Raw genomic sequence first — 26,850 nt, 5'->3', positions numbered from 1 at the left:
TACCAGTCTTTGAAAAGGAAGATATGCATCTGCCCCAAAACTACTGATCAGTTTTTATTGTCTCAATTTTCTCCAGGTTTTTTTGAGAATCTAATGTAAAACCAGCTAAACAGCTATTTAGAAAGCATGACCTCCTCTCCAACAGGTAGTTTGTACTCCAACATCCCAAAAATACCACTACTGATGTTTCTGAAGTTGTTAACTAACAAGGGAACCTCCCCATCGCACCCCTATCAGATTTAGGTATAAGTTGGCACAGTGGATAGGCCTTGAAAAACTGAACACAGATCAATCGAGAAAAACAGGAAGAAGTTATGTGGAACTATGAAAAAAATAAGGAAAATATACAAACTGAGCAGTCCATGTGCAAAATAGACAACATCAAGGGTAGTGTGAGCTCAGGAGGGTGGTGGTCCCGTTGTTAGCGTGAGCAGCTACAGTACAAGAAGTCCTTGGTTCAAGTCTTCCCTCGAGAGAAAAGTTTAGTTTATTTTATTTTATTTATGAGTATCGAATCCACAAGAAAACCTAAATCACCAAGTGTACAAGATAGGTGGGTCGACAACATATTCCTGTCATGTGATGCACATGCCGTCACCAGTGTCATATAGAATATATCAGACGTGGTTTCCTGTCCATTAATCGGTTGACCTATGACCTTGCGATCAAATGTTTTCGGTTCCCATTGGAGAGGAACGTCCTTTCGTCTACTAATCGCATGGTTTTGTGGTCGCAAAACACTGACACTTAACTTATTACAGTGAACAGACAGCAATGAACGAACGGAAAGATCATAACTTTGCGAAAATAAACTCTTCACTTGAGGGAAGACTTGAACCAAGGACCTTTCGTTCCGCAACAGCTCACGCTAACCACAGGACCACGGCGCTCGTGAGCCTACAGTATCCTTGAAGTTGCCTATGTTGCACATGGACTACTCAGTTTGAATATTTTGTTTATTTTTTTCGTAGTTCCACACAACTTCTTCCTGTTTTCTCAATTTATCTGTGTTTAAGTTTGTCAAGGCCTATCCACTGTGCCAACTTATAACTAAATCGGGGGGGGGGGGGGGGGGGGGGGGGATGCGATGGGGAGGTTCCCTTGTAAGAGTTAACTGCATTTGAACACAAGGATCTAGTATTATGTGACTTCGTGCTTCGTGATGTCAGCAAAGCCTTCAACAGTGTACTGTTCAACACCATACTTGCAAAATTTGTGTATTATGGCATAAACAACCCATCTTTAGATGTAATCAAGTCAAAGAAACAGAAGGCAGTTTGTATCACTCAAAAACAGATGCTCTTCTTTGAAGGAAGTTTGGACTACAAACTTGCACAAAATAACATGCCTAAAACTTTTTAATGAGCTTCCAATATCTGCACAGATATTGCCGTATAATATTTTCAAAGTTAAGATGTATGACTGGTTACTCAAACACCAATTTTACAAGATAGTCAAAATATGTGAAATAAATATGACTGACATTAGTACTCAAGGAAATTCCTAAACGATATGGAACTAAATTATAAAAACTTCACTCTAAAAATTACCCTTAATTGTATATTTCACTATAAGTGGTCAATGGTGAATAAACAGAATACTGAAACTAAATACTCTCTTATTAAGTGCTAGCATGTGTTAGTTTCTGTGAGAAGTTTTCAACTGGGCACTGTTTATTAAAATACTATGAACACTTATTTACATTTATGAAGAAAGTATCAAAATAGCTGTTCAGATATGGGAAAGATGATCACTTGACTGCAGGTTATGTTTTTGCGCATCAAATAAATGTATGACTGTGGAATTATAACATTTGTACACATTTATTTTACAAGATACATATTTCTCTTTTTATATCATTCTTACAAAAATTAACATTCTTTATGAAACACTAAATCATCTGTAGACAGTAAAAGTACATATATCCTGAAATATCAGTCTCTTAACATTTATATAAATATCCTACATTTGTAACAGGTTTTTTTTTTACATTTGGAAAACAATACCAGCCTTTGGTCCAGGTAGTTTAGAAGCTCATTATAAATTATACATGAGGGTCAAGAACTGCATTATAGGACCAATTTATAACTAACCACATTATACATGCTGCTGTATTTCGGTGGTACACAAATTTCAACAATAACAATCCTATGTCATTACTTACATTTCATGCCTATCTCTCTCTGCACAACACACACGCAAGCGCGTGCGCGCGCGCACACACGCACGCACGCACACACACACACACACACACACACACACACACACACACACACACACACACAGAAACTGACATTTATAACTCACAGATACAATATTTATTTTATAATATGGTGGTACAATTGCAATTGTAGCCAGCTTAAAGAAGATAAATAAATAAGAAACAGGGAGTCATTTTTAAACAGAACCTTCTATTTAGCTCTAAGATTTATGATGTGAACTTGTATTCTTTGTATGGCAATGTAGAAGAATTAAGAACTGAGAAATGAAGAGGAGCGCAAGTTAAAAACTGGCTGGGACAGTGTAAACAATGTGATGTGAAAGCCATTTTATATTTGCTATGCTTCCCTTTTGTCAATCTTAGCTACTTGTTTTGACAATCCTAATCAGGACATCAAATCCACATTCTATACACTCTTCACAAGAAAGCCAGAGTATCTAGCCAACCTTAAATATAATGGAAAAGTTGGAACAGATGCTTCACACTCTCATATCATGTTCTAAAGACCAAGGCCTTCAGTACTCACAAATATCTGTGCAGTTAAGAGGAATAATACAGTTGCAATATCAAAACAACTCATTTTTCCAAGAAGGATGGAATTTCCACTTACTATATTACCACCGACAAAAATATCAACCACACCAGACAGTGCACCTAAAGGAACAATGACAATAGATTGTTAGTGTCTACAGTGCATCTGTATCCGTGTTACATAAAATAATTATAAAAGAAATTTATAACTCAGGTATTTCTTTTTTAGATCAATGCTGATGACTGACCAAAAAAAAAAAAAAAAAAAAAAAAAATTGGTTGTAGAATGTGCATGCATCATTTTTCTTTTTAATTCTTTCCTCTTCATTTTCTATGAAACAAAAGTGTCCAAAAAAGCATTGCCTTCAAGTAGTAAATACAGAAGTTCTCAAGAACTATGCTAAAAATCTTTTGGTTAGTTAATAACAATCTACAATTTTTTAAATGATTATCTTTTGAATATGTACATATATTCCAGTTACCAACAAGACTTTTAATAAAGGTCTGATTTCTTTTGTAGCAACTCTTTCCATCACAAGATAATTCTAATTGCACTTGAAATTGCTGAAATATGTATGTCAATGATGACCTGTGTTATGCAGTGACTGCAGACCAGAAAAGAATGAGTTTAATGTTACACTCTTGAAAGCAGTACTTTAAGATGAAGTAAGAATTGAATAAAAAAGACAATTTCAAAAAGACTATCAAGAGATTGAAATTTTAAAGCATATCACAATTATTTTTCATATTCTTTCTCTGAGAACGTCTTTAATTAAACTGAGATTCGATATGTTGCACAGAGTACTATTTTTCTCTTATAACTTAATGTAACTGCAGATACATTATATAAAAATAAAGTCTTAGTAAATTACCAGTTGAGTGGTAAAGCTCAACGCATGCAGAATAATAGTTATTTTGTATGGAATATTATAAACTACTAATTTCCATCACTCAGTCAGAACAATTTTATATAAACTTCAGGAAGAAAATAGTTGTGATAATGTACCATTGCCATAAATCTCTGCTATAGCATCAACTATTTTGAAATGCCCATATCTATTTTTCTTTAAAATTCTAATGTTGTGTAGTGAACGCCATTTTCATGATGTGATACAATTTTTGCTGCAGTAAACAAATAATAAATTTTAGAAGACTTTCTGATGCATAAGAGAGAAATCATAAATCTCACAATATACAACTTGTTATCTATTCAACGTCTACTAAGTAGTAGTCAACATCATTAGGACAAAGATAAATGGCAAGGTTGGTGACAGCAATTTTTGAGAAGCTGAAGGAATATCTTAATATTTTAGTCACGTACAAACAAAGATATCAACACATAACGAATCTTCTGGCATTATTTTCTACACTCTTCCATACTTTCTCCAACACAGTTTACAACTGTGTACAATTTTTCCAGTGTTGGCTAGGTCTCTATCACTTTATGTGTTTGATCCCCACAAGTACTGAAACTTAGTAACAAAAATGTAACACAAAGGTACATTTCCATTATATAAATTAACAATTTAACTGAGCAGTCACAGTTCTTTTCCCTACCCTGCGTGCAAGCACCACTAGCCTACCGAAAAACAATTTTCTCACAAATTCTGGATTTTTAATTTCAGAAAATAAGTCCTCAGCCACAATAGAAACAACATTATTGTATTAAACTGTTTCACATATCTCTTATTTCATTATTACAACAAATATCATCCATGGATGATGCCATTTTGTTTCCCGTATTGCACACAATACTATTCCTAATGATAATGGAAACCACTTACATATTACAAAGTATATATCTTTTTTAAAAAGCTAGTAACGTTTTTGGAAGACAATAACAATACAACATCTCCCTAAAATGATTGCCTTTTGGAAGACACTAATATGGTGAAACTTTACACTTTCAGTTTGCAAATGATTACAGTATTTTTTATGTAACTGAAGCACAGTTAAGAAGATAAACTGATGACAAAAAATTAAATTTATACACTTAACACTCACTTTCACATGTAACAGAAGCACTGGTACTGTAAGAACAAAACAGTTTTGCAGCACATATAATGAATGATTCAGTCCTCACTCTCATTGTAGCTATAATCAGCACTGTGAGGGTGGTTGCTGTTGATGTCCAAAACCTCCAGGGAACTTCACGGATGTGGGTGGAGGCCTAGAAGTGGGAATTGGGGGTGGGGGCTGTTTAGAAGCCCTCAGTCTGGGAAGGGGTGCTGTGTTACTGTCTCTGGAAGCACCCCTCGACTTACTCGAACTTCCACATTCATCTGCACCCATTGAAACTACATCTTCCAGGAAGCTGACTACTCTAGCTGGCTGCATCTGAAATGGAGTAAAGTAAATTCAGAATTATATACTAATGGTCAGCAATGTGACAAGTTCTTTAGCTAGAAGAAAATTGGCAGTACAGACAGATTCTGCTTGCTAAATTAATGCAAAGTACAGGAAAACCTCAATAACTGTGCTTTCATTACTCATGAGTTTTACTGTTGGTAACATATGCATAAGGGTATGTTGAGTAAAACAGTTGCAGCATTATCTGTCATTAAGTAGAAACAATAATACATTATGTTTGCTCATCTTTATCATTATAATACCATTGCAGCAGATCCATAGCCATTAGCCATAAGTGAGCAAGTTTCATTTTCAAAACTGGAGGAGAAAAGAAAAGTAGTGGGCCTGACAAGGTGAAATAGCTTGTACTAATGTTGTATTTGACAGAAAATAAGTTAGCAGTTTTTATTGCTAAGAAAAATGTGGATGTATTACTGAAATTGAGGTTGGTAAGTTACTAAGCAAAGCAACTGTGAGAAGTATTTCTGACAACGAAGAATTAATTTTAAAAACTGCAGAATGTTCAGTCCAACAATAGTGACAACCTCATTTTGGAAAAGATTTGACAACTTTCCTTAAATGCTCATAAATGTAAAATTGCGCACTTGACAAAACAAAAAAATGTAGTATCCTATGCCTAAAATATCACCGAGACATACAATTACTTGGCTGTAACTATTTGTAGGGATATGAAATGAAGGGATCACGCAGGATCAATTCAATGTTAGGAGGTGACAGACTTTGATTGATTGGTAGAATATAAGGGAAATGCAATCAGTCAACAATGGAGATTGAATTTGGGCAACTTCAAAGAACACAGTTCAAGTCTGTGGGATCCATACAAAATAGGACTAACATAGGGTACTGAATGTATGCAAAGAATGTCAACACAGGTAGTTATAGATGTGTCTAAGCCATGGGAAAATGTCATAGATATGCTGAAAAACTGAATGGCAGATCCAGACTATCACATGAAAGCCTACTAAATTTGATGAACTAGCTTTAAGTGATTAATCTAGCAATATACTACACCCTGTTATGTATTGCTCTCATAGGAATTACAAAGACAAGATTAAGTAGTTACAGTATACATAGGGTGTTTAAGTGATCTTTCTTCCTGTGCTCCATATATAAATGGAATGGGAAAAAGTCCTAATAACTGCTACAATGGGACATCCCTCTGCCATAGACTTCACAGTGGTTTGTAGATTATGATGTTGAGCCACACAATGCAGTAAAATAATGACCAGCACACAATTTATTCCAAATTATTCTCTATTTATGTATGAACACATGTCAATAATTCAGTGAATTGGGCACTCAATAATTGCATAAATACATTAAAAACACACACACATATGTATGATGACCCAACACCTAAACCTTTCACTGAGTTGTTATATTTACTCCTATTACTCCTAAAATTATTTACATTCTATCAGGACCTTCCATTGCCATACTAACAACTGTATTTTCCAAAATTTCTTGTAGAAGTGTGACTGCTCTATGAAAATGTTTCCTATGTATGTTATTTCTTAAAGCAGATGCTTCAGTATAATGTAGTCATGTTTAATTCTTTGTTAGGCATCTTCACAATTATCCTGGGCAGTTTTGTGCACCCAGATGCATTAAGCAATGCACAAGTTCTCTTCATCTGCTCCTTTCTCCTCATTATCATGTCCTTCACTCTTTGACCTCAACTTCCTTTAATTTTTTGATACATATTCCTTCATACCATTGGTATTTTTTGTGATCTCTCAAAGGCCTTTGACTGTGTAAATCATGGAATTCTTTTAGATAAGCTAAATCATTATGGTTTGAGGGGGGCAGTGCACAAATGGTTTAATTCATACTTAACTGGAGGAACGCAGAAAGTTGAAATAAGTAGTTCATGTAATGTTAATACAACAGCTGATTCCTCAAACTGGGGAGGCTATCAAGCACAGGGTCCCACAGGGTTCGGTCTTAGGTCTTAGGTCCTTTACTGTTCTTGATATACATTAATGACTTACCATTCCATATTGATGAAGATGCAAAGTTAGTTATTTTTGCTGATGATACAAGTATAGTAATAACATCCAAAAACCAAGAACTAAGTGATGTAATTGTAAATGATGTTTTTCACAAAATTATTAAGTGGTTCTCAGCAAACGGACTCTCTTTAAATTTTGATAAAACACAGACTATACAGTTCCGTACAGTAAATGGCACAACTCCAGTAATAAATATAGACTTTGAACAGAAGTCTGTAGCTAAGGTCGAATTTTCAAAAATTTTTAGGTGTGTCGATTGATGAGAGGTTAAACTGGAAGCAACACATTGATGGTCTGCTGAAACGTCTGAGTTCAGCTACGTATGCTATTTGGGTTATTGCAAATTTTGGTGATAAGAATCTCAGTAAATTAGCTTACTATGGCTACTTTCATTCAGTGCTTCCGTATGGTATCATATTCTGGGGTAATTCATCGTTGAGTAGAAAAGTATTCATTGCTCAAAAACGTGTAATCAGAATAATTGCTGGAGCCCACCCACGGTCATCTTGCAGACATCTATTTAAGGATCCAGGGATCCTCACAGTAACCTCACAGTATATATATTCACTTATGAAATTTGTTGTTAATAATCCAGCCCAGTTCAAAAGTAATAGCAGTGTGCATAGCTATAACACCAGGAGAAAGGATGATCTTCACTATGCAGGGTTAAATCTGACTTTGGCACAGAAGGGGGTAAATTATGCTGCCACAAAAGTCTTTCGTCACCTACCAAACAGCATCAAAAGCCTGATAGTAACCTGACACGTTCCACATCATTACGAAGTGTCGTATTCATGATCTATGGAACAAGTATTAATCTAATCTAATCTGTCTCAGTCTCCTTTTTCATTCTTTTTCATTTTTTATTATATTACTATGAATCATAACAAGTTGGAGTTACTTCATCTGATCTTCATCCTGCCTTTACACAGTTATCTACATAATTTATATGTGGTATGTACATAAAAATTTCAAGATTCCAATCATTGTCATTATACTTTAGTTGATCCAATTTTTATGCACAAGGTGGCATACTTCACTAACTGATAAAGCCATTTAATTAAGACTGTTGCCTAATTTACTATGATTTTTGATATGGCACTTACACCTGTAAGAGGCTATTCTCAACACAGCGGCACAAAACGGTTTCATAAACTTTTCTGATATCATAGGTCACAATACATTTCATTCACTACGCTAAGATTCCCACAAAGTATACTTATCGGTACCTGAGAAAACTTAAGTGGTGGTGCCTAAGAACCCACTAGCAAATTTTCTTATTTAAATTTGTAATTTTTTGACTAAATTGTGTTGTGAATAATGGGAAAGTCAGACTGTTACTTTTATGGAACCATTGATTGTTGTGTGGTTTGACCTTTGCTAAAGAATGGACTGAGTGAAACATCTATGTGTAATGTTCTTGGGTGGTTCTCTACAAGACATTGTGCTTACTGTGACAATTGATGTGAAGGTGAAATCTGTTCTGTGCCATACTAAATATTTTGTGTTGAAGACTTTTATAACAACAATCACTTCACTGATAGTTATCTAAAAACAATATCATAGTTTATCTGTTAAATTCTGCCACTGGACTGTTGTTAAATGTGGCTAGCCTGATTTATGTGCTGCTTGTTTTGCAAAGTTAAGGAACTGGTTATCGTCTCAACAATGTGACATCAAATTTAATAAATTTGTAAAAAACTGAATAAAAAACTATGGAGTTGCATACAGAATTAGGTAAACATCATGCACTATTCATTAAGGTTAGTTTCATGGTTCCTGACTACAGCACTAGCAGAGAGGCAAAGAAGAAGAGACAATAAAAATCAGATTGGTTATCTTACAGCTAGTATGCAAAAAAAGACAGGTAACACTTAAACATGTACTGATAAATCATGGTAACTGGAAGTCCTGGTGAAATTTAAATAATTTAAGAAGTGTAGGTAACAACTAAGCAAATAGTACTGAACTTCAGTCACTGAAAGCAACATAAACAAGACTGAAAGCTCTGCTTGCATCTGCCCAGAAGCTATAACAGTTCTCAATGTTGTTTATGTACCTTTGACAACTCAGCACCTTTACTTTTCAGTGAAAAATTCATTATTCACACAAGAATAAGATTTGTTACCTCTTGTAATTTTAATCCTACACAAAGTCTGCCTTTTAGTTCATATCTTTAGAAACATTTTGTGAAACTGGCAACTGCTTGTTAAATATTTTACTTGAGACATAATAAAGAGAATATAATCTTAATTATAATTAAGTAGAAATGCTGATATACTTGCCTTCTGATCATCCTGTCCAAAATAAATTCCTGGATTTGCCCTCGTTAAAAGTGAGGGCTTGTTGTAGGAGCCTGCACTGCACTGTGAATCTGCAATAGATCGCCCATCTCCTTCGTCTCTGCGACTCAGTTCACTGCACGGAGAACCACCAGTTGCACGAACCTTACTTTCGGCAAGGAGATCAGCAGTAGACAGATCTCCACCACTCTGCTGGAACTGTTGCAGTGATAGCCACGGTGCCTTCGATGTCGACGTGTCTGTGCCTGACTTAGACTCCTCGGACAGCAATCCCAGTTTATCAAGACCAGCTGCGAGAAGTGCTTCACCGGTACCAGATTCCACTTCGTTTCCGTGCTGCTGGTTCTCTTTGGCGCCAACTGTACCCGCGGCTTGTCGAGATGGCAAGAGCAACTTCGACAGGGGCGGTGCGAGGCCGAGGCCGATGTTGCGCTCGTGGTACACGTCTGATATTGTCGGCGTCAGTTCACGATTCAGGCGCCTGAGTTGCGTTGCAATTATCTGGTCTTGTATGCTGTTGCTGTTGTTGTTCTGAGTGCTACTGCTACTAGCATTATTGCTGTTAGATGCCATTACATCAGGTGTCTCTTCAAATGTCTTGCTTTCACTTGTATCATTACTATCTGCAACAGGGAAGTAATGAATTCGTGATGATGAATCTTTAATATTTGGTAAAGTCCCTTCATCACCAGAACTCAACGCCAGTGGTTTTCTAGACCCGGCACTTCCCAGATTCCCGAGCTCAGTTCTCACACTCAGCCTTTCTAACATTGAAGCTTGCTGTGGGTTTTGCACGGACGATGTTGCAGAGGTGGACTGAAGCTTGAGGGTGGGTGCATTATGGTAGTTTGATCTTGTCGTCTTGAAGACAGACTTCACTGGACTACCAAAGTCAGAATCAGAGCTGTGCTGAGACTCGCCTCCAGGGTTATACAGTGTTGAAGGTGGCAGAGGGTGCAGAGCCTCAACCACAGGAGCTGGCGGGGCGGGTACCTGTCGCGGAGGGGGCAGTGGAGGCAAGGGCATCTGCTGTGCCGCCCTGCGGAGCACTGTGTTGTGTCCGGATCCCTCCCAGTCTGTGGCAGAGCTTGCTGAACTGGAACTGGCAGGCCTGCTGCAGCGCAGTAGCGCCACACTCGTCTCACCGGATGGAGGTGATCCGTCACCTCCTCCACCACCGCCCTTGCCACTGCCTGCAATATTGCCCGAGTACAGAGTACGTATACGTGTCTGGTGTGCGAGTGTAAGCGTTGCGATGTCTTGAACGACCGGTGGACTTGGAGTGAATGCGGCATCACTCTCACCACCACCTCCGGGTCTCCCAACAATGGTGGGTTTGGCTGGAGGAGCTGCAGCTGTTGAAGTGGTACTGCTGGTGTTTGCTGTGACAGTGGCAGCAGTCACTGTCTCTGGTGCACACGCTGTATGGCCGTCGGGTTCTCCTCTCCTACGGACATAGCTTGTGAAGGCTCCACCAGTACTGCGGTGTCCAGGCAGCAGAGAGAAAGGCAGTGGGGGTGGTGGCATTGCTACAGGTGGTGGGGATCTGGATCGTAGGCCTCCAGATGCACCTCCAACCCTCTCATTCTCTCCGTCTAGTGACGTCAAGCTCTCCAGTGAACTTGATGAGTCCAAACTGAGGCTCTTGGGTGCTTCTTGTGTATCTGAAAAAGTTGAAACATGCTAACTGATACAAGCTTATATTTAATATCAATGAAATGTAAAAATACTGTGCAAAAATATAGAAGATTGTCTTGCATATCCAGGGGCAAACATAAGTTGTACACTAGACTCTCGCTAATCTTGCCCTCAGTAGTCTGGTCTCTCAGTAATCCGGCTCACATCCAAAAACATGTACACAATGAATAACTGTGCGCAACAATGCTCAGTTAAACAATGTTTTATATACTGTTCTTGAAACTGTAGCTTTCTTTACTGTTTGGAATCATGTCTTCTAAAAGGAAACATGTTACGCTAGACCTCATGAAGAAACTTGAGGTCCTTCGCAGAAAGCCATTGCTACTGAGTTCAATGATGGACGAGCAACTATTAATGACATTGAAAAGAAAGAAGATGATATTCGACAGTACTCAACACAAATGGATAGTGAGTTGAGAAAACAGAACATTATGTGAAAGAGTGAGAATGAAGAACTGGACATAACTGTTTATAGATGGTTCATACAACAATGCTGTAAAGGAATTCCAATCAGTGGCCTTATTACAAAGGAAAAAGCAGCTACATTTAACAAACAGCTCCGCGGTAGTAACTTGTTTGCAGCAAATAAAGGTTGACTATCTAACTGGAAAAAATGACGTGGCATTCAGCAACTGACAGTCTTCGGGGAAAGTCGCTCAGCTAATGATAAGGATGCTGATGAGTTTGTAAGCAAGATACAGAAGGTAGCAGAGGGAGAAGATTTAATTGCTGATGACTTGTATAATGTTGATGAAACAGGACTCTTTTTACAAGATGCTTCCTTCAAAAACAATAGCTGCCAAGAATGAGAAGGAAGCTTGTGGTTACAAGCAACAGAAACAGCCTCTAACATGAATGGTGTGTTGTAATGCAAATGGGAGTCATAAACTAACACTTGTAGTGACTGGAAAATCCCAGCATCCATGTTGTTTTCAACACACTGACATAAATACTCTATGTGCAGTATTGCACTCAGAAGAAAGCGTGGATGGGCAGACAAATATTCTCTTGGTGGTTCCATGAAACATTTGTACCAGCAGTAAGAAAAGAGCTAAAGAAGAAAAAGCTTCCACTGAAAGTTATCGTTATAATTGACAATGCTCCCAGTCATCGTTCAGATGTTTCTCTATAGTCCGATGGTATACAAGCACTCTTTCTCCCACCCATTGTGACAGCCCTAATTGAGCCCATAAAGCAGGGAACTTTGGAATCAATTAAATGTCATTATAGACATTCACTTCTCATCTCCCTGCTGGACGAAAGTGAAAACGACTCTATCGAGACTATGCTGAAGGCGTGGAAAGCAATTAACATACGTGATGAAGCATGGGATAAAGTGGAGAGCGCTACCATAATGAAGAGCTGGAGAAAATTGTGGCCATCCATTGATCCCGAGTTGGATTCAGTAGTCAGTGACAGCAATGAGTATGACAATTCGGAATTATCAATTACTTTGTACACTGACATGTTCCACAGCCTTCCAGGAGGAGAAGAAATTGATGATGAAGATGAAGAAGTGGCTGAATGAGGAAAACTGTGATACGGGCCAAACTTTGACAGATGAAGAAATAATCAAAAGCGTGCCAGAAAGTAGTGAGATGAAAGTGATGAAGAAGAGGACACAGGAGGAGAGATCATGAAGATTTCTCACACAACTGGTCCTGAAGCTGGAGTCTTCCTCAAGTACATTATGAAACAACCAGATACATGCACTGCCAATGTAATGCTTGTAAAGCAGTTCCATGATAAACCATGCCACTGTAGCGTATCAAATTAGGGACATGTTTCATAGTGAGTGATACAACTGTATAATTATGTACAGTATATTGTACACTCAAGGACTACATTTTCTTTGAAAATTAATGTATTTTTAGATTTAATAAAGTATATCGTCTATGTTTTAAAATTGCTTTCTTTGGTGTAATAAAGCACAGTTTCTCTATGTTTTCAAAATAAATAAAAAACAAAATAAATTTCAATAAAAAACAAAATAAATTTCAGACACTCAATAACCCGGCACTTCTGCTAATCCGCCCCCGTATATGCCAGGAATGGCCGGATTAGCGAGAGTCTAGTGTACTTCCAGTGACAAAGAGTCAGCGCATGCAGTTTTTTTTTTTATTAAATCTACCATAGTTTCCATTCATGCCTTCAAAGATTATCTCTCTCTAGTTCTGCTTCTTATTTCACACATTTATCAGTGCTCTGTGTAAGTAACATGTATCTTAATGATACAACTATTGTATAACACAACTGCTGTTACAAATAAATGGGCTTTGTAAAAGAGAGAAGCATTATCACATCCGCTTGTTCAGAGAAGCTGTAGAAATACAAAAACACGTGAACAGCTTCAACAAGAAAGAGGAAAGCCTTAAGGTAAATGGATCCTGGCTTCCCGTACTGCAGCAAATGACCGTTGCATGCAGCAAGAGGAGAACCGCACTGGAAATGAGTGCAGAGAAGCCCTCAGACATTGGTGCACCAGGTACATACAGTATGCGGCCACGAGCTTGGCTCCAGTTCACCAACGGCAATGGAAGGTGAAGCTTTGACAGTGCCAGCCACTCATGCTGGTGAAATATCAGTAAAATTATTAGATGAACATCGGCCAAAGAACCCGAGACAGAAGCCAATAGGCAGATTGCTAAGATTTACTTCTTAGATGAAGTAGAATATGCATGCATGCATTTTGTTTATGGTTCAAAGAAAGCTGTGGTATATCAAATGCTAACTTGACTAATCCCTAGGTTGGTGCAGTGTACTCAATGGACATTATATTTGCTGATTAGGGTAAAGGTCTTTGTTGATTACTACAAAGTTGGTGATTTATCACAAAGAATTTCTGGTGTACTGGTATGCTTGCTCTAAATGCAATGATTGGGTTAGTTTCTTACACTGTCTAATAACAAGACTACTGATTCATTGTAGACAATTCAGAGCCTATGTTGAAAGGGAAAAGTCATAGGGTGACAGAGAATACAATATTTAATGAGTTGTGACTAATTACTTCCTGGCACATTTTGTAAAATACAAGGCAAAACAAATACAAATTTGCTTACCAAATAATGCAAGTAAGGCCTGGAGAACAAACTGAATGTTTCTTCTATTTGCCTGCTTGCCTGTTCTTAAAGTAACCTCATCTTGGCCAACTTCCATGAGGTCAAAACCTAAAACAAACAATGTATCCATCACTTTAATGTAAATTATATATTTCTGCAGCATTCATACAACTAGGTAAATGGCACAAATTAACAAAAACTGAACCAAAACTTTCTAACAATATAATATATGCTTCATGAAATATAAACTTTACAATACTTCTAAGCGATCACCTGGATAACTGAGCACATTGAAGTGCCCACTTCTGGAACACAGTGAGGCATGTTGACCCTGTATAAAATCTGCCTGGTGGTTTAATGATGAGGGCCGGTGTGCTGGCCAGCCTGGATGTAGTTTTTAAGTGGTTTTCCACATTCATTGAGGGAAATACTCAGTTTTTTCCTATCTCCCACCTCAGTTATATGATTCACAAACACTTTGAAACACAGTGGCAGATAGCTAACAATTCTGCACAGGGGCAGTACTCTCGCACATGTGGGAAGTTCTCTCATCTCACTGCACAGTTCTCTCACCACACTTTCTGAGCAGAGGAGAGTGAAGAGTGATAAGTGCAAACATGCTGCGTTTAGATGGCAGTGCAGTTGCACATGCAACATTGAAAAGGCAGCACGTGGCTTGGTTTCATATTTCTTAATGACATACATCACAAACAAAACAAATATTTTTCCTTCCTTCTCATCCCATCCGGTAAGTCTGCACTGAACTAGGGTTCTAGGCAACTTTTCTAAACTGTAGCCATTTCCCTAACCCTCTCCAGTCCTTTGCCTTCATCCCCTCTTAATTTCTCTTCAACTCTTCCACCATAAGAAGGAGCCACTGGTTTCCTTTTGTGTATATGTTCCCCTGCCACTGCTTGGTGAGTAAATTTTTTTATCTGTCCATTTACATTACGAAACAAATGTTCAGTATTATTTATGGCACACAGAAGACATACGAAAATTTTTATTCTATTGGCATACGGACAATTGGAGATCATTTCACCAACTTTTGAGCCCAAATTTACTGAGAGAGTGGGTGGTGGGGGAGGGGACGGGCAGGAGGGGGCAATAAGGAGCTTTAAAATGTTTTTGGGAGTGGTGAGTGGTGACCCCATCTTAATAACAGCCTATATGCAGGTATGGTTGTTTCTCTGGGTAATTGGAGACATACCATGCAAGTTACAACCCAACATAGGATGGATGAAGGGTACTGAAATGGATGGATGGATTATTCGTAAGTACACATAATTGTTGGAAATTTTCACATCATAAACAACGTTCCACACTCTGCAAAACAACGTTGTTGTGACATCCAGTTTATGATGAATTGTGCCAAAACACACTAATTACAACATAACCTCTTTTTTAGACATTACACATCTGATTATTTTTGGAAAGACGTAATGTTTCAACTATTTTTCAGCCACAGATTAGGAACTAATACTCTAATGTTGACAAGTTATGTTACCTACCACCATCTTCTCTTTGGTGCATGTTTTTGTACTCTTTATTATACATATGTATTGCCATTACTCTAACTGAAAAGGTACTGCTGGAAGTGGTGTGTTGTGTATAAAGAACAGTTAACTAAACGTTGGGCAGCAGAGCTGCTTCTATTTGTTCATCATACTGTATGTCTCAATTTCAGAGAACTGAGGATTGTGAGCAGCTGTGTTTTCATGCAATATTTGATCCTGTTACTACATTTTAATCAGAAAGCAAAATAAGATAACAAAATGATCATACCTAGGGAAGCAAGTAATTCATGGCAGCCAGGAACCCTCCATAGTTTCACACTGATAGGTATTTCTACACTATCTGTTTCAGGATTCTTCATGCTGAACTGTCCTATAACTTGTCGTATGACTCCAATGATGTCATCTGCCACTTCCACATTCGACATGAGTTTAGACAGAGCATACAAAGATGTACCTGTTAAACCTGCAGACAGGAACAACAATGTAGCACTTACACATATGTGATGTCCAATTGAATAAAAGTGTATAATACTTATATTAACTGATATTAAAGACAACAGTAATTCTACAGCCACAACTTAAAGTTTCCATTACAATTAATTCCTTCTGCTGGAGCAGAGAGAAAGAAAAGAATCTGGAGACAGATGGATTTGATGATTTAGACTGCTGGAGACAGAAATGCAGGGGTGGTACATTAGATTAAACGGTGATCAAAGGAGGAAACAATGCCAAGGAAGAGGAATAGAAAGGGTCATTAATGAATCAGATATAAATGGAAGCAGGAAGGCCAAGTGTTCATAAAAAATGATAGAAACAATGAAGAGTGGGGGAAAAAGAAGCACAGGATGAGAAGAGAAACATAAACAGTAAAAAGTAGTGTGTGAGGGTTAGCTAGTCACCAGGACGATGGAAACAAGTGAAATCAAGATTTCCTTAGCAGTAACAAAACCCTTGATGTGGAGTGAGTTTCCACATAACCATCTTGGTGATGGTTTACCCCTCAAATATGTTGCATTTTCTGGAGATGCATTACAGAATGACTCACAACTTCAATCCCTCAATGGCATTCTTACTTTTTCAAGCTCCACAGAGGCTATCCTGCACATCTGGTAGGTATAGTATGCCTGGGAAAGAAACATATGAAAGAGAACAACTTAGGCACAGGACAGATCTATATGTCAGAACACTACCTGCAAAAGGCAAAGATCAAAATTCAAGTCGCAGTCTTCAAATGTCACAAAGGTTTATTTCAATGTCACTAGAGATGTAACAATGACTAAACTTTGACTGAGGTTGTGTAGCAGAACCCCCCCCCCCCCTTTTTTTGTGCACTGCCCCAGCAAAGTCTTCAAGAGGGTTTCTGTGGCATTTTAGAAGGTAGATGAGAGGTAATACTAAAGTTATAATTGGTGTACAAACTATTTGCATGCATCAATTTATTCTCGTAGATTGTAAATGGCAGTCATGTTAATGCTTAAAGCTGAATATCTCTGCATTGGATGCAATATCTGATGTAAATACTCTCACACATGGCCCCCATTTTATGAGAAGACAGTGTCGATTTTGGGGGCAAAGTGTAAGTATTGCATGAAGTAATTCACAAGAACACAAACTATACGGTAAATGGACTTAAGGAGCATACGATTTCACAATAATGTTGTGAGGACTGCAGAAAACAATGCAGTGTGGCACGAAGAAACTTGGGTAACATAAGAGATGTTGCTTGGTTACACGCTAAAAGATCAGTGAAGCAGGTATGTAGTACTTACTCTGCAATGAGTGTGATTTTCTAAAATATTATTTTGCAAAGAGGCCTGCTTTGTGACCATGCCAATCTTCAGAAAATTCTTGGCACTTTACATTGCTTTCATTCTGTCATCGTTTCCTCCCTACTCTCTTTCATCATTGTTTCATCCAGTATTTTTATATCCTCTATTTTTTCGCCCTCCTGAAATTTCTATTGACCCTCTGCCTACTTCTTGTACAGTTTCCAGCTTGTTGTCTGCCCATCTCTCACATGTCAACTGCCTCTGCCTCATTTTTTGCAGCTTTTTTTTTTTCTAATGTGACAGTTCATGAATCTTACTTGGCACACTCCACTGTTAAATTTTGTGCCATCTTACTGCTCTATACTTTTCTTGATGCAGTTCCCTATGCAAACACAATGTTATCTGTCTCCATTTTAATTACATTTTCAACATCATTCACTTTTACGCTTTCCTCTCTCCTCCAACAGAATGAACTACTGTTTCTGAAAGTAAAAGATGGTTTTCCTTGAGAACCTGTTGCCATCTTTTATACTGATAAGACAATTTTTTTCATCTCTACTTTGCCTAATATTTTAATTTTTGACTATTTTTGAAGTTTTATATTTAATTGTATTTTTATTACTCTGTTGAACAATATAATATTCATGTGGCACATAATCTACTCAGGGTGCAGACTGTTAGATTATTATATAATTACATTTGTGTTTATAATAACAGAAGATAAAAAGAACACTGTTATGAAACACATTAATAAAACATCCAAGGCATAGCGGAGATGCAGGAATCATAGGAACCTCACATACTTAGTGTTGCATTGATAACGAATGTCAGAATTTCATGTGAGGTTAAATTTTTAGTTTGTTTATCATAATTTAGAATGTATGTTATTTTTCCAGTTTACTGAACCCCAATAAACACAGGGATTTCTTAAATGAGGGCAACATATGTTCCTCCTAGAATGGATCATTGAGTAGCAAACCAGTGTGACTGTCATAATCAAAGGCCACAGCTGTTTCCATGAAGCACATCAACTGCTAAGAAGGTTGCTACCTCTGTGGAATATACATGTAGGAAATAGCTCCATCTTCAGAGTAAGAACCATGCTCAAAACACCAGGAAATCATGAATTAAACGAAGAAAGTAGAATTTGAGAGAGAAAATGCTAGACAGATAAAAAAGTTCAGAAGGGGAATAAAGAAAGGGTGAGAAGTAATAGAACAGTAAAGAATGGTGCAGACATCCTTTATGTCAAACTTGGCCATGAATTGACAGTGTTAAAAGCAGTTTTAAGAACAATTATATAAAATTACTGTTGACTTTTGTAAAGTGGTGAAACTGTATTGACTGGTTATCTATAACATCCTAGAATCTGTTTGTTGACATTATAAAATACAGTACTTTTTTTCAGTATAACACCAAGACTTACTCATATTACAAGCTTTCAGGTACTTGAATTTTTAAACAAATATTTGTAGAGATCTGAGATAATTGTTATGTGAGAATACTAACACTAAATAAACTATCGAATCAAAGTACTCAATCTCTACAGATCACAGCTGTTCTTGGCATTATCATTTTCTAAGATTCTGTAACAACACAAATACGAATTTCCAAGTTTAATATATTGTTACCTAACAAAGCCTGCAAGCTGGCACTACACTGAGTTAACCTTTCCTCTGGATCACTCTGAGGAAAGAACACAGATGATGGAATGCCATTGGCTGCAGGTTCAAATCTGAATCCCACAGACATCAACAGCTCTTTCCATCCATTTACATGGCCCACTTTATTTTCTATGCTCTTTTGTGTTGTGTACATGGCATTCTTCTGGCCACGGTGGATTCTTTGCAGTGATTTTTCAACCTGAAATGATAAATTTTATTTTAAGTTTATCAGTAAAGATATGAATCAGCATTCCATGAACTTACAACAGTAACAGTGCCAATAATATTTTCAAAATCTGTTATTCAAAATTCACTTGGGAAGCAGGTTTTTAATGGCCTCTATGGAGGGCAACAAATATGAAAGATGGCATGGGGTGGTGGGGAGGGAGTAGAGAGAGGAGGAGGTGGAGGGAGGGGGAGGAGTAATCCTCAAATGGAATAAAGGTAATATTAACTAACGGAAAATAAAACAATTCATATGTGAAAAAGAACAAGAGAAAGTTGCACACAAAGGGTGATAAAAGTAGAAGAGGGTGGTTAGAAAATGGTGAACAACAAGAAGAATGTATAACATTGTGTAACATTCACTAAGTAAACTGAGTATTCAACAGAGCAATTAATGAAAACCACTGAAAACCAGAACAGAATAGCACTTTGGAGATTTGAATACAGTTGTGACTTCCATGTCTTAACTACTATATCATCTCAGTCCTGATGACTGATACAAAAACTACAGAATAAGAAAACTTTTTTACCATACTTGACAAAGCAAGAGGGCCAAATTATTTGACAACAGACTTAAAAACCACTGCAAAGCAGTGATATATTATCCTCCTCATCTGCAATGGCACAGACATAAAATGGGTAAAATAGAAAACTGCAGAATAATCTGACAGTAAAACAGATTGTTACAAAGGACAATAAGGGGAGCAACATGTCAAGGTTCAAGATACGAACGAAACTAATAAAGATTCTTATTGTAACATTGGCATATATTGTACATCTTCAGTATTGATTAAAGAATGGCCCTGCTAATATTCTCCACAGCTGCAATTACTTACCAAATGGAGAGTGACTCTGAGAGCATCACGACACTTGTCAGGACTCTTGAGGAGTTCACACAGAGCCTGGCCCATGAGAGCCACCTTGTTTGATAGGCGCACGTCTGTTCCTACCAATAGGAAACCAGCCCAGTTGGCAGGATGAGCAAAATGCTTAGTATGTTGCACAGTTAGCATGGCTTCTGCTAGAGCTTTTGATACACGTGAACCCTGTGAATAGAGTTAAAACATTTCTATGGAACCATCGAAACAATTAAAAATTGAATATCAGTACTATCACTCACCTATACGGAAAGGAAAAACTCTAAGTCAACTAAATGTTCACAGAATGAAGACACATACACAAAATTACAGCTATTGTTCTCACTCAGTAAATTTCATCAACATTAATGCACTAAGATGAGCACTAATTCTGGTTTATCTCACTTGCTATGGTGGAAGAATGGAAGCACAGTTGCTCCACATCTGTTCTGTTTGACACTGCAAACAAAAAATCTATTGCTTTGCACCCATTTTGAGAATATATTTGTAGATAAACTTCTCAAAGCGATTCTGTACAATAGAAATCCACTAATATGACCTTGATGGTGCCGGCTACTGAAAATGCCATATTGCCAAGTATCTTTAAAAATAATGGTGTACCGAGGGAGACAGAAGGTAAACAATGGCCAACTAGTGACAGATTGTTTATCGTACATTCCCTACTTCCGTTAAAATGATAAAAAAATGTGTACTGTACAACACAACATTTTAGAGAACAAATGAAAAAAATTCATTGCACACATCCTGTACTGTAATTTTGAGATTTTACGTTAAATTCAGGACAGTACAGTAGTATACTGTAAAATATTACTGTGTGTGTTTCACACTACAATACATACATAATTTCGATATTTTATTCACTCGAAATAAGACCCAATGTCCTTCTTTTTAATTGAATTTTTTCTTCAAAAACTCGTTGCACATGGTACATAAATTTACAAATTCTGCAGTGTTGTACAATTTGCTGCTTTCAGCAAATCTTAAAAGTTTATCAATAGCAGCAGTTGCTTCATTCCAGATAAGTGAAGGCGTCGAGATTGTCATGTCAGCACCTTCTTCTTCACTGGATTTGATATCTGGTTGTTGAAATTCTTGTTTGGCCCTGTCACACTTTCTACTATTAGTTCACCTGATATCTTTTCGAATACAAGTTCTTTATTGTCAATGTCTATCCAGTCCAAAACTTCATCTCGCATCAGATTCCTTACTTCATTTTGAGCAACATCTAGCTGTTTAAGAATAGCAGCATTTTCGATTGGAATAGTGGAATCTGTTTCTTCTTTGTAGGCTTTTGGCCAGAGTTTGCACCAGGGCATCCGAAGAGAAGCAGGGTTAATTTCATTCCACACCAAAATGGTTCCAAAAACATTTCAATGTTAATTTTTAAAAAATCCACCAATGAACAGTCTGAATTGATGAGCTCTTGACTAAAAGAAGCTCTGTAAATAATCCATAATTTTTAATTACTCCCTGATCCATTGCCTGAATCAGAGAAGTCACTCTTGCTGGAAGATATGTGATGAATATATTCCCCGAGATCAATTCAGATGCTGGGGAGTGAGCTCTGCAGTTATTTAGCAACACAACCCTTCTCTGTACAGGCATTTTTTTATATTTTTTTCCTTAATTATTTCTTACAGAAGGTACAAAATTGTTGGAGAACCAATTCTAACAATTCTGAAGTTACCTATGCACTGGAACGGGCTCCATAAATTACAGGAAAATTAATTAAAATGTCTTTAAAATCCCTTGTCTTGTTTTACTTGCCAATAACATAAGGAATCAGCATGTGGTCACCTGAGACACTTGACCACAATAAAACTGTCAACTGACCCTTTTCTTTTCTTTCTTTCTTTCTTTTTCTTAAAAAAATAAAATAAAATAAACTGCCAAAGTTGAACGTGGTATACAACATCAAAGTACACTCATTTCATTGGCATTGTAGATTTTACTAGCAAGTAAGTTGTGGTGCTTAACTTGCAGAAAGTTTCTCTGTATTCATATGCATCTTAACTCCCCACCAACATCAAGCTTCCCAATTCCATGACGAGTTTTAAATCAGTATAGCCAACCATAATCAAACACACATTCAGTTTCTAATAAACTCAAGTCATCACAGAACTGTTTACTTTTTCCATCATCATAGTGCCAATTGCACGGTTTCCTTCAGACCGTTTGGCACAGTACTGCAACTCTCTATGAGGCAAACTTTCAAGGTTAGCCTTTATTTGTTTAATATCATAGATCCAACTTTATATTCTTCCATAACTTTATTTCTATTCCTACCTTTCTCAATATGATTAATGATGTCATGCTTTTGTTGCATCATACGCGTAACATGTTTATTTTTCACTTCCACTTTGTTTTCAGAGTTGCTAAGTTTAGAAAACATTCCCACAACAGTAAGAAACACAGCTGTAATTGTGATATAGAACAGCACTGATTGTGATTACACTTTAATAAAACAGGATGATTTAATTGCTATAGACCACTCATGTATGGCAGATGCTATTTGACATGTGATTGAAACTTTTACTGGCAGTAGAGAATTCTAAATTTGTTGACCATTGCTGAGTGTGACTAAATTCTATGAAATGTGTCTGAAATATTCAGTATATATGAAGTGATGCTTGATTATTGAATGTTCCGGACTGTTGGATGCCAGATTAATGGGCTTTTCTGTTCTACAATTCTATCCACAATCTATATGTGTAACAAAGAACACGTGTCCACATGCAAGATTATAGAACCAAATGGGAAAAAAATACTTACATATGGAAATATCACTTACACAAAATGAATTGCTCTCTAATTGCCAAAAATAAATGTACAGTATGAGTGAGAAGTTCCCATACCGCTGTAACCCAAGTTTAGTATAAAATATTACTATTCAGGATGGTAGCAATATTACTTGCTATTGATTGTTGGAATCCTTTGGAATTCATGTTTACATGTTTTCACAGTGGCAGTCAAGTTTTAATTTGTAGCCATGGCAAATGGGAGTGGTCATAGTTAACACTATTGAGGAGCAGTTAATGACAACTGCGTGGGTGCATGAATGACAACACACACAGCTGACAATGATACATATTATGGGAACATTCCAGGAAATATCTAATAAGTCTGCACTGCGGAAGGCAACACTTCTGGATTGAGAAAGATGAACTTTTACTTTTGGCAGTGTTAATTACAGGCCACAGAGTGGAAGGAAGAACGCACAAGAAGAAAAATGAGCCAGAGTCTCTGCTTTGATTTAACAATCTCCTATGAAGTTAACACATAAACATGCTTCAGAACTCGGTATACCAAGGGCAACACATGAAAAAAGACCTGAAGGTCAGACCTTTTCAACTGACATTTGTAAACGAGTTAATGCTTTGTTAACTCAATTTTCAAATGCAGTGAACCATACCAAGGTTATGTTTTCAGATGAATGTGCAATTTATCACAGCTCACATGCTACCAATTCCAATGTTTGAGTCAAAGAGAATCATCATCACGCAGTTGAGTTAAAAAGGGACCTCACTCACAAATGATATGGGCAGGGATGACATCACAACATCTGCTTCGACCATACTTTTATGAAGAGATTCAGAATGGTGCAAATTATTTACATGTTGCAAACATGGTTAATGCTTTAGCTCGAGGAAAGGGGCCTCCCAGAACACTTATGGCTACAGCAAGATGGAGCACCTCCTCACTACGCTCTTACAGTACATGGTTCCTAAATGAATGATTAACAGGATGGTGGATATGTCATGGTTCATCAGCAATACCAGCTCCCTTGAAATGGCCACCAGGTAGTCCTGACCTCACCATACCTGGTACTTCATTACAGGGCATTATTAAGACATGTCATTATGATACAAATGAAAAATTGTGCAATGCTGTTGAGGATGCATTTGGCACTACTACACCTGACATGCTCAAAAATATGTCAAGAAGAATATGGAAATACACTCCTGGAAATTGAAATAAGAACACCGTGAATTCATTGTCCCAGGAAGGGGAAACTTTATTGACACATTCCTGGGGTCAGATACATCACATGATCACACTGACAGAACCACAGGCACATAGACACAGGCAACAGGGCATGCACAATGTTGGCACTAGTACAGTGTATATCCACCTTTCGCAGCAATGCAGGCTGCTATTCTCCCATGGAGACGATCATAGAGATGCTGGATGTAGTCCTGTGAAACGGCTTGCCATGCCATTTCCACCTGGCGCCTCAGTTGGACCAGCGTTCGTGCTGGACGTGCAGACCGCGTGAGACGACGCTTCATCCAGTCCCAAACATGCTCAATGGGGGACAGATCCGGAGATCTTGCTGGCCAGGGTAGTTGACTTACACCTTCTAGAGCACGTTGGGTGGCACGGGATACATGCGGACGTGCATTGTCCTGTTGGAACAGCAAGTTCTCTTGCCGGTCTAGGAATGGTAGAACGATGGGTTCGATGACGGTTTGGATGTACCGTGCACTATTCAGTGTCCCCTCGACGATCACCAGAGGTGTACGGCCAGTGTAGGAGATCGCTCCCCACACCATGATGCCAGGTGTTGGCCCTGTGTGCCTCTGCCGTATGCAGTCCTGATTGTGGCGCTCACCTGCACGGCGCCAAACACGCATACGACCATCATTGGCACCAAGGCAGAAGCGACTCTCATCGCTGAAGACAACACGTCTCCATTCGTCCCTCCATTCACCCCTGTCGCGACACCACTGGAGGCGGGCTGCACGATGTTGGGGCGTGAGCCGAAGACGGCCTAACGGTGTGCGGGACCGTTGCCCAGCTTCATGGAGACGGTTGCAAATGGTCCTCGCCGATACCCCAGGAGCAACAGTGTCCCTAATTTGTTGGGAAGTGGCAGTGCGGTCCCCTACGGCACTGCGTAGGATCGTACAGTCTTGGCGTGCATCCGTGTGTCGCTGCGGTCCGGTCCCAGGTCAATGGGCACGTGCACCTTCCGCCGACCACTGGCGACAACATCGATGTACTGTGGAGACCTCACGCCCCACGTGTTGAGCAATTCAGCGGTACATCCACCCGGCCTCCCGCATGCCCACTATACGCCCTCGCTCAAAGTCCGTCAACTGCACATACGGTTCACGTCCACGCTGTCGCGGCATGCTACCAGTCTTAAAGACTGTGATGGAGCTCCGTATGCCATGGCAAACTGGCTGACACTGACGGCGGCGGTGCACAAATGCTGCGCAGCTAGCGCCATTCGACGGCCAACACCGCGGTTCCTGGTGTGTCCACTGTGCCGTGTGTGTGATCATTGCTTGTACAGCCCTCTCGCAGTGTCCGGAGCAAGTATGGTGGGTCTGACACACCAGTGTCAATGTGTTCTTTTTTCCATTTCCAGGAGTGTATATTTACAGCATGAGGGGGAATAAACAGATGTATTGAACACTTAATATGTATGTAAATACTTACGCTAAAACAAATAAAATCAATTAGCATTTGATACAAGGTGATAGGGGGACTGCTCGCCCATCCTGTACATTGCAGCCAAGGGGGTGAAGATTTTTAGGATGTGGTAATAACACATTCTGGCAGTTAAACATACATTTACATATTTCATTCATATCCAGGACTGACCAACATGTTGATAGTCAATAGGAAGTGAATTATTCACAATAAATAATTACATTTAACATAATAATTTCTATCATGTATACAATCATTAGATCAAAAGTATTTTTTGGAATGCATACCTGCAAGAGAGCAGAGTAGAAAGCTCTGAGTAGGAGGCGTGCTGCCGTGTCCGGCACGGGCCAGAGTGAGACCAAGACACATTGGGCGCCAGCAGCGAGCAGCGCCCTTGTCAGGCCGACCACACCGTCAGCACTTGCCCAGCCGTGATGGTCCCTCGTGTGGCTGCTGCTCACCACGACCAGCCGGGCGGACAGCCGCAGCTGCAGCAGGTCTGCCGCTGTCAGCAGGAACTCACTGGGCGCCGGCAGCTCCGTAGTGCTCGACACCTGAGACATTGGTTTTTTGATAAAAGCTTTGTGACAATGCAGTTTTTTCAGTATTGCTCTTAGTTGCTAATAGTCTTTACAAACATCTTAAGCGTTTATTGTGATAATGGACATTTCTGGATGGTGGAACAAAGGTAATACCTGACAATCAAGACAGCCACTCACCCAAGAAATACTGGAAATGTGTGTCTACATGAATAAACAACCTTTTGCTTTTAAGATGGAAGAAAGTTGGATAACAACTATTTTCTTTTAGTGTGCCTTCTGGCCTCCTACCATTTTGTCTATAAAAGGTATCATTCATTCTCTATAAAACCATTTACTGTTATTTATTGGTTGAGATTGAGTCATTATGCCAGAAAATGACTATATTAAAAATGAAATGTTATTGGAACACCTGAAAGTTGTTTTGGGGCTTTTTGTAAGTTGAATGTCTGATTGCTGGAACTTCTACGATAACATTAAAGTATGCTATCAGAAGTGGCCACAGCTGCTTCTAGTATAAGCATTCCTCTCAATAAGGTGTACTGTAGAGTTCCAAATGGTACTGGCAATGCATATTTACTGTTCTGATAAAGCTGGAAGTAGAGGGACAGACACTGGTGAAACC

At 38.5% G+C, this 26,850-nt stretch overlaps 1 protein-coding gene across 1 annotated transcript in view; it reads right to left on the bottom strand.

Annotated features, from left to right (window-relative positions):
- Positions 1–2,998: 2,998 nt before the first annotated feature.
- LOC126284232 (tetratricopeptide repeat protein 28) overlaps positions 2,999–26,850 on the bottom strand; it is a 778,784-nt gene continuing 754,932 nt past the window's right edge. Inside the window, exons 23-29 of the mRNA XM_049983010.1 lie at positions 25,974–26,240; positions 20,206–20,415; positions 19,112–19,343; positions 15,980–16,174; positions 14,195–14,302; positions 9,420–11,101; positions 2,999–5,089 (exon numbers count right to left, since the gene is read on the bottom strand). Of these exons, the coding sequence (XP_049838967.1) occupies positions 4,853–5,089; positions 9,420–11,101; positions 14,195–14,302; positions 15,980–16,174; positions 19,112–19,343; positions 20,206–20,415; positions 25,974–26,240 (2,931 nt within the window). The 3' untranslated portion in view covers positions 2,999–4,852. The remainder of the gene's footprint in view (positions 5,090–9,419; positions 11,102–14,194; positions 14,303–15,979; positions 16,175–19,111; positions 19,344–20,205; positions 20,416–25,973; positions 26,241–26,850) is intronic.

This window comes from Schistocerca gregaria, chromosome 8, assembly GCF_023897955.1.
Source record: "Schistocerca gregaria isolate iqSchGreg1 chromosome 8, iqSchGreg1.2, whole genome shotgun sequence".
Classification (NCBI taxonomy): Eukaryota; Metazoa; Arthropoda; class Insecta; order Orthoptera; family Acrididae; genus Schistocerca; species Schistocerca gregaria.
Note: the sequence above shows the minus strand (reverse complement) of the source record. Positions and strands in the feature narration are given on the sequence as shown.